We start from the raw sequence: 12,293 nt of genomic DNA, 5'->3' as shown, positions 1-12,293 counted from the left end.
TCAACCATTCGATTTTTGAGTATACATTAAATGTACATTAGTGACCATAGTGTCCAAAATATGAGGATTTTGTTTTAACGCCCGCAAAAAATAGATTATGGTAGGAATCTAAAAGCCTAGTTTTGCATGTGATTCTTTTAGAAACTCAGCTTACCCCCGCTAACCCCTCAAACTTTGATGTGAAGTTAGTCACTTTCCCCTTCAATATGTATCTGTATAAACACACACACACACACACACACACACACACACACACACACACACACACACACACACACACTTTGATATGTGTGTAATTATCAGCAGGCGTTTCCTCTTGCCTCTATGAATGCATCTCGTTTATGTGGTTATTCCAACATTTCCAATAGTACGCTAAGGCAGCGCCTGGCTCGCCGAAACGTCACAATATGCTACGTCATAATTGTTGTTATGGCAGCCAACAAAGGATCCGACCGTCACACTGATAATCTGCATGTTTGATTAAAACATTGAACGATTTCAAATGTTAAACAAAACGTAAAATTAAAAAATAAAATGTATAATGCCCGGCTCAGAAGCTTGGATACATTTCTGTTTACGATAGTGTGTTGCTAAGCAACGACTGAACATGACAACAGTTCAGGCTGAAAAGCAAGCTTCTGCGTTGGACTTTCTATTTATCTTTTAATAGCAGCCTATTTTTTCCGTCTCAGTGAACGATAGAAGTCTAATGTTGCTTTTTATACGTTCTGTATGCCAACGTGGGAATTGAAGACGGATAGGCCTACCTCATGTCTTCAGGCTTTTCTGCTAGCAAAGACCTTTCACCACAGTTATCAATCTCCACTAACTGCAGATCGATACGAAATGGCATCAGGCTATGGATCACTTGCCAGAGAGGCCATTGTGCTGCTCGATAGGTTCAGCGCTGGCAGGCAGTGTTTGGATGACTTCATGGAAGATGCTTCAAAGGATCTGCAGGTAAATAGACTCTGATTAATGCCCCGGTGCTTGTGCTGACACACAAATGTGTCATTTATTTGGGTATGTGTCACAGATAATGGATGCTATGCATAAGAAGTTCATACTTGATGTCGTTTCCGGATGCATTGAGAACCAAAAGTTACTGGACGTAGTCATCGATGTCTTCTATGGCCAGAACTGGAAATGCGTATCCAGAGGAGACCGCAGCCAATTTGTCAGTAAGTCAAATAACTAAACAGATCTAATCCAAATTTGAATCTGAATTTAAACATGATTTCCACTGACACACATTGATATAGTTACTATCCCGTTCTTCAGTTATCTGTTACCTCGCCACATTTTCTTTGGATGACCTTGGACTTCAGCGTTTTAGCATCATTATCAGATCTCTGGACATCAAGAAGATGCACACAGTTAAGAAATTCTACAAAAAATAGTTTGGTGTCATTGGAAATATCCAGCAATCAAAAGCTCCATTGTTGTACCCCTGTTTAAATGTGTATTGTGTTTGGCTGTAGTTCCTGACTTTCTTCTTCACAAATCTCACAACGTGGATACAAGATGAGTGGAATACTATCTACGATGCTGCCCACGTGGAGAAACACTTGATTTCCCCTTTACAAAGGTAAGAAAATAACAGGAAAATATGTTTTAGGAAACCAATATTTAAAAAAATGCAAAGAGTGAATGCATATTATTATCCAATAGATGGCGCCCTGAGATTGATATTCTCATGGACCAGTTTGCTGTCAAAATATCTCTCGGGAATCAGGTCAAGAAATCCCCAAGCAAAACCACTAAACCTCAGGAGTTCTCCTTCACCAAGTTCCCGCACACCAGACCTCGGCCGCTGCCTCTACCTGAGCTCATTCCACTGCAGGAAAAATCAAAACCAGTCAGCCTCATCCACAGTTATATACAATATTTTCTTTGGACATTGCCACACAGTTAACTTTTGTGTGTGCTGTTAATCTACTGTTCTTAAGCTGTATTTGTGGGTGGATGATGCAATGGACTCAAAAGGCTTTCGCTTCATAGGTTCCAAAAAGTACATACAAGTCCCCGAAAGAGATGCAGATGATGGAGGAGATCAAACAAAAGAACCACCAAAAGACTGAGGTACAATACATGCTTTCAGTGATACCATCGGTATGACACCTTATTGGAAAAATATTGTGCATCATATCAACATTATAAGAAACATTGTTTGACTGGAAGACAACATATGCAACAATTAAACAAAACAGCCACAAATATAACCACATAACATTTAGTGCCCAGAAAAAGCTTTTTTTAAGTTTACATTCAGTTAATGTGGCATATATGATTACTGTCATTTTATTATGATCAACACGTATTCTTTCTGTGCCTCTCTAATGATATTCTCTTGGTTTTTCACTAAAGGAACTTCTCTGTCAAGCAAACACGAAACAGTTCAGATGTGTGAACCCACATAAATCTGAAACCACCAAGGTAGAGGCGGTGTGGGTTTTCCAAGTAATATTATTAAATCACGTCCGAGCTTACTTATATCATGATGGAAGGAGAAACAGTTACAGCTGAGTGAGTCAGTAGATATTTCAAAGTGAGTTCACATTCCTGAGGAACCATCATTTGTCTTGCAGAGCGTGATGGCTCAGATTAACGAGGACTTGGATTCCAAACTCAAGTTTAATTCATTTCAGTCCTCTGGACTACCCTCCAGTAATAAGGTGAGATCTTGTTATTTTACCTGCTCCAGTGGATCTCTGTGATGGATATCAACTGATGTGGCCGTAATATCCACTGGCATGTGTTTATTGCTCTGATTCCGTTAGAATAACATGTGGCCCATCAAGCTCAACAATGCAGCCATCTTGAGGCAGGGGGCGCTATATGAGCGTGAGGTGGACGAGGAACTGCAAAGGTACAAAGCTTACTTGCTAATGCAATTGGAATCTGCGCAACATTTAAATGACTGCGTGGAAATATTTATGTACATTATTCAAATAATCCCAGGTCTATTCTGCCAGGCGGATCTTGATCTCCTCAAATACAAAAAAAGTGATATTATTTGGGACTTGCGTCTGTGACACAGAATGGAGCGTCTGGTGGAGGGGGCACGGGAGCCCTCATCTTTCCTCCAGTGGCAGAAGGAGATGCGTGACAAGGACCTTCTGGAGGAGCTGGCCAGTATTGAGCGTAGACGCCTGGAGGGACGCATCAGTTACGAGGAAGCAGCTATGGCCCGCACACGCCTAATAGAGCGCAACCAGAAGACTGCTCAGCTGAAGAAAGAAGAGGTGGGTGAAGACCACTCGACAGCTAACGAGAAGCAGCACAGACGATTACACGTCACTTTAAAGTGTGTAACGAGATGCGTCACGTTGAAAATCGGTTGCCTGTCCTCGACAAACACCCTTTAAACAAGTCATTCAAAAGGGATTTGCTGTCATGCATGATACAAAGTGTTTGGTTTTCTGTTAGACAGCTCAGCTGATGAGGAGATATGCAGAGAAAAGGCTGCAGGAGGAAAAAGGACTGAGAGACTTGGTGCAACAAGTGGCAGAGGGACACAAGAACTCAAAGGCGGCTAGAGAGAAGTTACAGAAATTCAAGCAGAGCATAGGTAGGCCCACCGCCTCAGTGTTATCAAACCTCACAGTTTCCTTTTCCTTCTCATCAATCTCACGCAATTTCCACAGTGAAAGAAGTGGCGGAGCAAAGACGAGAGCTCCTTCGTCATGCGCTGGAAGAAGCACAAGCAGAGCTCAGCCGAAAGTTTGAAGTGATCCGAGAAATCCACGCCATAGAATCTCTCCCTCATTTGAGGGTCAGGAATTTTGACTACGCAGAGGTGAGTGACGGAAAGGCCGGTCGCCATTCAGCATGTGAAGATCAAGGTTCATGTGCTTCTTCGAATTTGTCGTCGTCGAATTGTGTCAGTCTGCGGGCCACGAGCTGCTGGGAGAGATGTCCCTGGTGGAGCTGAAGGAGCGCCTGGCCCTCCTGAAGGAGGCGCAGCAAACAGAGGAGCATGAGAAACGTGAGCTCATCCTGGAGGAGAAGCAGAACAAGAAGCAACTGCTGCTGGAGAAGCTGGACCACATCAACGTGCACACCAGAGCGTTGGCGCAGGCGTCCGCCAGTAGGTCAGAAATGTGTTTGGCTCCAACTTGATTATGGTTAGGAGGGAAACATATAGGGGTTGAAAAATGATACATAATACCCACGATGGTTTTGGCGTGTTGCAGGAAAGAGGAGAGAAAAGCCAGGCTGGCTGTTCGCCAGGCGATGAGACAGGATGAGAGCGTTTTGGCTCTGCAGAAGAAGCTTGAAGAGAAACAACTAGAGCGCCAAAGACTGAAGCAAAGTGAGAGCCTAAAGAAGAAGGCCTAAAACCTCTGAACAGGCAGCAGCACGCACACACACACACACACACACACACACACACGCCAAAGTGAGTACGGAATCCAAAATAAAGAGGAAGTGACTTTTATTCGGTGAGCAATATCGGATTGTGTGAGTCATTTTTCTTGCTTGGAGCAATGGATAAAAAAAGTCTCTCTCTTTCTTTTACTGCAAGTGAAGCCTGAGAGAAAAGCCGGGGGGGGGAATTGGAGATGAGCTCAGAGCGTCACCTCCAGAAGGATGCTCCTTATGTTGTTCCTCAGGCAGAAACACTCTAGACATAAATATGCACAACGTGTTTCTGTGAATGTTTCATTATAAATCTGAGTAATCATTACTTCATCATATTTGTCACGTGGGAAGAGAATCTTTTCACCCTTTTTCATGTTATGTTAGACATTGTGTATTGAAATAGCAGTCTAACTGTTTGAGTGCAACATGATTTACTTAAACGATAATTATTATGTATTGTGTGTGTATTTGTTGTGAGTGATTATCCTGCGTTGACTTGTGATTTGTATTTGCTAAGTTGCGTTTTTGGGTACTATTCCCATATGTCAAAAATGTCTCCTCAAAGTACTTTTACACCCACCTGTGTATGTGGCTCAAAAAGGGGAAGTGGACCTTCAACATCGTATTTATCACTCATGATCAACACTATTCAACAATGCCCTTGAAAGCAGAACTAAAGCGAGAACAGCACATCTGACAGCACACTTTTTTTTGACACAATCTTACAAATGCACACATTATACATGTATTTGTCTTTTTAAAAATGAATATAAGCCTACATACAGCTCACTTACATTAGGACTATTGAAATGGAGGGGAAAGGATTTATTCATAATAATAAAATCTTGCTTCTTAATATCTACATCCACACAAAGGGGCTCTGTCGCCCCTGCTGGCTTTTCCGTGTAACAACAAACAGCGGTTGGGGAGGTCCGGCCCATTTCACTTGGTTTTTCCCCCTGTTAGGCAAAATCACATGATGTGGATTTTGCCGTATGACACTAATACGAGCAGCGATCCCTCGGCGAGCGTCCCCGTCGTCCTCCGTGAACACAGAGGCAGCTCGGGCACTTTGTCCGGGATGAGATGCTGTAGCCTGACATTGTTCGGCGGTAGTGATCGGTAATACCTGGAGGATGGGCCGCCGGGGGGTTCTGCCTGCAGTATGCGCCGCTTGTTTCATGGGTAAGTTAGTGCTGTTACACTGCAGCGCCACGGGAAAGGCACTGTGGGCGCATTATAGAGAGATTATCGAGGTGTAATGAACACCACATTGTTGTTTAGCAACCCCATGAAACGGGATAGTAACTCATTATTATTTGGAATTTGGAAACATTTGTGGTTAAAATTAAACTTATTTTCTGCCGAAAAATGGGTGAATGTACTATTTTACTGTGTTTTAATGATGAAAATATTTTTTGGTTAAATTATAGTATCTTACTCTATTACTATAAACTCTCTACACTACTTTTCCAACTGATCGGGCCAATCTTTGAGGATTACAGCATTTCTTCATGCCGGTTAAAAAGAAGTATGTGTCCACAAGTTTAAAGTAAGAAATGTTGCCAAACCAAAAAGCCAGAGAAATCACATGACCTGAATAATTGCATTTCACGAGGATGAGGACTTGTATTCAAGACAACACTTAACCACATGGCTAATGTGATTACAGCACAATATGGGATCTGTTTTGCTGATGGGCTTATTTATGCCTGTGGAATGGTGTTCTTAAGATTTTGTTGCATGATTAAAAATATCACAATGACAGATGTATCGTTCTAGATGAAGAAACCCGTCTGGAACACAAGTTTTTCATTTCCTGGCGATGTTAAGGATCAGTGTTTAGGGTCTGTTTGAGAAGGACAGAGACAAATCCAAAGTGAATCTACCAAGATCAGCTATTTAGCATGTATAATGATAACATTTGACTTTGGTTATGTGTATTTGTGTGTGTAAGAAACAACGAAAAAGAGACTGTGAACCAGCAGAGCAGGCAGAGACTAGAGTGGATTTTTCATATCTTCCGTAGAGGAATGAATCAAAATGATGAGAGAGATCGGGAGCATCAAGCAACAAAAGTTCCCATGCTGGAGTCAAACCAGGGAAATTCCAGTACATGATCGTGATCTTGCACCCTACAATAACTAATAAATAAATAAACATTTTTAATTTATTTAGTAGTTTGCGTCGCAGCGCTGTATCAGCCTACACCCAGTGTGCTTCTCCCCCAGGCATGGTGTTGAGCCAGACCACACTCACCCCCGCCGTGATGAACACCACACTCATCCAGAATGTGACCAGTCTGACTGTCACCCCCGTGATTCTCAGCAGCACCACCCCGGGCTGCTTTGAATACAACATTTCCACTTGTGAGCCGTGTGCACCGGGATCTCAGTACGACAACAGTGAGTCAACGGCTGCGATATCCAACGTGAAGCCACCGTGTAGCAAGTAGAGTGAAGGATAAGACATGTTGTGCCTCCACAGACACCCTGCTGTGTACGTGCTGCTCTGACCCCGGGCTGTGTCTATTTCCTGGAGCCTGTCTACCATGCACCACAGGTTTCTATCAGCCGCTAGCAGGACAGCAGCAGTGTCTCCCCTGTAACCGGGGCTTCTACACAAAGTAAGGACACATATTGTGCTAACAGATTATTTTGCTTCGGACGTTGTTGGTACTCTACTGTACACCTGACTGGTCAAGTTCATTGTGTATTTAACTCTACTTTAACCTCCTGCACAGTTTCACCGGAAGCCCTTTGTGTCACCCCTGCCCTCTTGGGTCCTTCAACAATAACACCGGCAGAGACAGTTGCTCCACTTGTTCACCAGGTGGGTTGTTTTTGCTTTAGACAAAGTCATTGTACTGTTGTAAATTAGCAACGTGATGCATTTAGACTAAAAGCTGAATGCTCACAGACAAACACATGATTTACATGTGTAAAATGTCTTTATCGGATCACCTTTACATGCTTGTGAATGAATAGATTATTTAGATGTAAAGATGTATGATTTCTAATTTAACTGCGATGATCTCATCATAGCTTTATGTTATCTGACACCAATCACGTGTTGAGTTATTTTCTGTCCACCGCTTCCAGGTTACTTTTCAGCGCAGCAGAGCTCCACCTCATGTGCGCCGTGTGCACTGGGAAGTTTTTGCAAGTAAGTGGCAGTTGTCACCGGGTTACTGGTCTTTTGTTGTCAGTAACTAGGACCGAGGAATCAGTGTGGAACATTCATAACTCACTCTAACAACATCACAAGATTTACTCCCATGGTTCTGTTTGGCAACATAGACTCACACAGAAACACAGACACACACACACAAGAGCAGTTACACAGTCGCTGCTTTGATTAATCAGCAGAATAAATATAAGAAGAATAGAACTATATTTAAAAGGGATGGTACAATGATCATTAACCATCTGCATCCATAGTAACTGGTGTTTTACTTCATTCAAAGCTTATCACCGTAAAGATCCATTGGCGGGCCAAGAACACCTCCTTTCAGCTCAGCTCCCAACTGTGTCAAATTTAATCTTAAGCTTCATTAAATGTTAAAACCATTGTAAAAATTAAAAAATATATTTTTTGATGATTTCATCTTGATTAAGCAGTAAATTATGGACTCTCTCTCTCTGTTTGACAGCTCCGTTGGTTGTAGCCAGTGCCAGATGTGTCCTGGAGGAACAGAAGCTCTGCAGCCTGCAGCTGAAGACTGCACACCATGTCGACCGGGTAACGTAAAGGCACAGGGTCCTCTCAACTTATGTTCACTGCAGCTCGTAACAGAAAAAGGGGTGTAAAAAGTATAAATAACCATCTAGGTGATATCTGGTTTTAAACAGGCATGCACAAGGCTCCCCATCAGACCATGTGTCAGATCTGCGCGAGTGGCTTCTTCCAGATCCACTGGGGCCAGGACAGCTGTGATGTATGCCCAGAGAATCACTACTGCCCTGTGAGTAATCTCCACACTCTGCCCAACAACACTAGAAAGAACCTGTGTGCGTCGGAAGAAGTTCCCGCTTATGTTCGGTGACCGAGCATGTTGTTGTCTCAGAGTCCAGACGTGAACCCCATCAAGTGTCCCAGCGACGCGTTCTGTCCGGCGGGCAGCTTGTCTCCAGGTTACTGCATGGAGACTTTCTTCCGCAAAGAAGGGGAAACCTGTGAACTGGCCCCTGTCACCATCGCTCTTTTAGTTATTGGAGGAGGGGGTAAGTAACAGCTAACCACTTTTCCCGATATTCCTGAGATTCTTTCTAAATGCTTCTCCGCTTGACACCATGTAAGAGGCGTTAGATTACAATGATGCTTTTCAAATGGTTTGCTTTTATTGACTAATGTTTAAATAATCCTATTACACACAAAACAATTTCTTAAGTAGCTTGTGTGTGTCATCGTAATGGTTCACGGCTCCTTTACTCATCCCTACTTTCTCTAATTTACTGGGCTTATTGTTCAAATGTTATGAGTAAAGAAGAAACAAACTAAATATAAAGTGGAACTTTGGAAAATTGCTTTGGGACTTTCCACTCTTGAGTCAGCAATTGATTAAATAGGATCATAAAATCAGATTACTCTTCTGTGAGGACTGAATAGTTTTCTTCCAACTATAAAAGTGTAGACTAATCAAGTTAATTCTAACCTTAGTCTCCTCCGCATATATTAATCATGAAATACAAAAAAAAGTGATTACTGTAAAACAGTTTAATTGGAAAACGGTTTATCTAAACACTGTCACACAAACAGTAACACATTTGCACACTGTAAACTGATGTTTCCCCCTCTTACAATGAGACCACTTCATGCACAAAGGACATCATTAAATGAAATAAGAATCACGCTGACATATCAGTGCTCTCTTTGTGTGTAATAAGGTTTTTCATCTCTGTTTCCTCAGTGGCCCTGCTCTTCATCATTTTAATGGTCCTACGTAGACGGAAAGACACAGACGGAGAGCTGTCTGTAGCCCGAGCTCCCCTACTACGCAAAGAGCGACCTCAGGGTCGGTACTACGGGATGCCCTGTGATGCAGAACCTGTATATGCCGGCTGGTGAACCAAAGGAACGCGTCCTAGCTTTCCCAAAACCGTGTTAAATCCTATCTTCACGTCGGTCCCAACTGAAAACAAAAGGACTGATGCTTTGACGGTACTTTGAAAAGCCATCATCTTTTTTAAGTTTGAATATATTATTGAGAAACAAAAGTTTTTGTGAGTTCTTGTAGCTTGACACTGTTACAGTTGTCCCAGTCAGATACAAACACACTCCATCCGTAAACTATGTTATTAGATTGTGAGAGATATGCTGGAACGGTGAAAACGAGACGCATGCCTTGACTTGGTGGGAACCTCTCTCTCTTATGAATAGCACTTTTTAAAAAAGAGATAACTGATTTACTTTGCACTTAAGTAACGGTAGACTTGTGGATGCCTCCATTAACTTGTGTAGTTCCGCAGTTACAGAGAGGTCCTCATAATATATGGTTGGTACCTTGGTTTTAAATGCATTTAATAGCACATTATGCTGTGTGTTGATTAATTGATACCTTTGCTTAATGTTTTTGGTTATTTGTTTTTTAAGATTATAGTTGTATGTTTATATGATGTAAGAAAATAAATTTCAATTGTGGCTTAAGCTGAATTACACACTTTTCTGTGCTCATTTGAAGAACAACAAAGCTTGTATCATTTCTTTATTGTTTTTTTTGCCCTTCTTTTTTGTAACACCAGCAGACGTTTTGACAAGACATAGAAGGATATGACTGATTAGATATTCAATAACATTAATGTTTCCATACAATTTCCAATTACGGGGCAGTTTAACTCTAATGTCAAAGGGGATAGGAGCAAAATATTTATTCAGTTGATACTGCACGGTTTACCAGATAGAGAAGGCTGAGAAATGTCTCTCTGTGGTATGGTCTCACAGCACTAAACAATTATTTCCACATCCAACAGGAGACAGTGACTAATGGCACATCTCTGGATCAGCTAAACATGTTTACAGAGTGTGACGACCGTGGAGTAGAAAGAGAGAGAGAGTGCAGCTTTACAACATGTTGGAAAGTTTATTATATGCCTTTTACAACACATATCACATATAGGCTCACACTTTAATAATATAAAAGTTCAGTGGGAAACAAACGTACTTGGGTCAAAAGTCTGATTATTTCCTCTTAACTAGGCTGATTAGAATTATACAATAGCAATAAAAAAGGAATCGAAATCTTCATTTACCTATAATACATTTTCGGAAGCCCGGCTACAAATCAGGCCTCTAACCATTCCTAGGTGGCGTTAATGTGTCGTTACCGTTGAATGCGATACAGTTGAAATGTGTCCAAACGGGGCTCCGTACTTACGTCAGCTGTCAGGAAAGAAAGATGGCGGCCGCCTTGGCAAGAAGGGTGTCTGGTGTGTATCTACAATTTGACAATCATACACACTCTTTTCACTCTCCTCAGTCCGTAAATATTTAGTAATTACGTCCGTCTTCTGATTTTGATAAATTATGTAGTTTGAAAGCAAAGATTACAGAAGGTTGCCGCAACTAGCATCAGTGCTAGCTAGGATTTCCACGTCTCGTCTCATGTGTTTTCGTGTTGTCCTTGTGCCGGACAGGGCTGCTGAGGCCGCTGTCGGTCTCCCTGTGCTCCAAGGCACCACGTCTCTGTAAGCTCTCCAGCCTCATCCAGCCCGTCTGCAGCTCTGCCGCAGCCCTCGCTCCTCTGCGGGCCGCAGCCTCTCCGACACCCCGGTACAACATCCTACAACGGTAAAGGGCACGGAAGTATACCTGAGAATGATGCATTACGCCAAACCACCTCATTGTAACATGCGATGTCTATTGAAACAAATGTTTTGTTTTTTTGAGCGGGGGGCTTTGCTCTATTTATGGGGAATCTTAATGCTATCATATTTTCTTTATGATGTTATGTTTTCGTGGCAACAGAATCAGTGTTAAAATTACATTCTGTGGATGTGCAAAAAAAGGTAATGCCTCCAAGTACAGCTGTACAATCAAAATGACATGACATTTGTATCTGGACTGAGCAAAAAATGGACCAAAATGCAACAAACTTAGTGTTCAGTTATGATGACTTGTCCTGTAATTTCAGTGAATTGAACCTTTCTTTCATGAACAATTCTTCTGATTTATCTCTCTGCAGGTTATTGCCACTCATCCCAGGTCTGACTCAACAACCAAGCAGAAGTCTAACCTATTTCAGTCTGAAGAAGGGGAAGAGGAAGACCGTCAAATCCGTGACAGACCGCTTCATGAGGCTGCATTGTGACCTGTGGATCCGACGCAAGGTATGTGTCATTAACTGTGAACTGCCAAATCCTTTTCTTTCACCTGACAAGTGCTTTCTATTTATTTATTTTCATAACTCTAAAGTGTATAAAATGCCATGGGTAGATAAAGATAGATAATGGGATAAAGAACATTCTGTAGGTGCTTTTGAAGCACACGGGCAGAATCCCTCAAATTTAAATGACATTAAGAGAGAACCTATTTTTGAGAAGAAATTGATTTACATTTTCCTATGGTGGTAGATTCTTGGTAGGTTTTGGGGGTTAAACATGACATATTTTGGTAAGATTACAGTTAATAACTTTTCCAATCTGTCCAGGCTGGATACAAGAAGAAGCTGTGGAAGAAGAGTCCTCCCCGACGTAAGCGTCTGAGGGAGCACGTATTCTGCAACAAAACACAGAGCAAGCTTTTGGATAAAATGACCACCTCTTTTTGGAAAAGGAGGAACTGGTTTGTCAACGATCCATACCTGAAATACCACAATAGGGTCAACCTCAAACTGTAATTTGCTTATTTATGTAAGTGAAGTTTTGTGTTGAAACGTAATGAGGCATATGTAATAAAATCATATCTTGATTTTTCCTTTACTTTTGAATGCT

At 41.9% G+C, this 12,293-nt stretch overlaps 3 protein-coding genes across 5 annotated transcripts; all 3 read left to right on the top strand.

The window, feature by feature from the left end:
- The first annotated feature begins 402 nt into the window (after positions 1–402).
- cfap99 (cilia and flagella associated protein 99) lies at positions 403–4,453 on the top strand. Of its 2 annotated transcripts, none has more exons than XM_078089921.1 (14): positions 403–960; positions 1,037–1,181; positions 1,282–1,376; positions 1,482–1,588; positions 1,672–1,858; positions 2,002–2,082; positions 2,368–2,436; positions 2,589–2,675; positions 2,781–2,869; positions 3,041–3,245; positions 3,430–3,571; positions 3,648–3,799; positions 3,889–4,090; positions 4,197–4,453. In XM_078089921.1, the coding sequence occupies exons 1-14, from the start codon at positions 733–735 to the stop codon at positions 4,238–4,240; spliced, it is 1,833 nt and encodes a 610-aa protein (XP_077946047.1). In that variant the 5' UTR covers positions 403–732; the 3' UTR covers positions 4,241–4,453. The 2 variants fall into 2 exon arrangements, with proteins under 2 accessions (XP_077946047.1, XP_040056105.2); XM_040200171.2 differs by having other exon boundaries at positions 3,889–4,094.
- Positions 4,454–5,084: 631 nt separating this feature from the next.
- LOC120833250 (uncharacterized) lies at positions 5,085–10,017 on the top strand. Of its 2 annotated transcripts, none has more exons than XM_040200172.2 (9): positions 5,085–5,550; positions 6,597–6,770; positions 6,853–6,991; positions 7,109–7,197; positions 7,467–7,530; positions 8,018–8,106; positions 8,217–8,329; positions 8,432–8,588; positions 9,275–10,017. In XM_040200172.2, the coding sequence occupies exons 1-9, from the start codon at positions 5,502–5,504 to the stop codon at positions 9,430–9,432; spliced, it is 1,032 nt and encodes a 343-aa protein (XP_040056106.1). In that variant the 5' UTR covers positions 5,085–5,501; the 3' UTR covers positions 9,433–10,017. The 2 variants fall into 2 exon arrangements, with proteins under 2 accessions (XP_040056106.1, XP_077946049.1); XM_078089923.1 differs by having other exon boundaries at positions 5,340–5,550; positions 6,395–6,770.
- A 678-nt stretch (positions 10,018–10,695) lies between these two features.
- Positions 10,696–12,276, top strand: mrpl35 (mitochondrial ribosomal protein L35). Its single transcript, XM_040199448.2, has 4 exons — positions 10,696–10,790; positions 10,998–11,151; positions 11,546–11,690; positions 12,011–12,276. The coding sequence occupies exons 1-4, from the start codon at positions 10,760–10,762 to the stop codon at positions 12,197–12,199; spliced, it is 519 nt and encodes a 172-aa protein (XP_040055382.1). The 5' UTR covers positions 10,696–10,759; the 3' UTR covers positions 12,200–12,276.
- The last annotated feature ends 17 nt before the right edge of the window (positions 12,277–12,293 follow it).

This window comes from Gasterosteus aculeatus, chromosome 15 (genome assembly GCF_964276395.1).
Source record: "Gasterosteus aculeatus chromosome 15, fGasAcu3.hap1.1, whole genome shotgun sequence".
Lineage (NCBI taxonomy): Eukaryota > Metazoa > Chordata > Actinopteri > Perciformes > Gasterosteidae > Gasterosteus > Gasterosteus aculeatus.
This window is presented reverse-complemented; position numbering and strand designations above follow the sequence as displayed.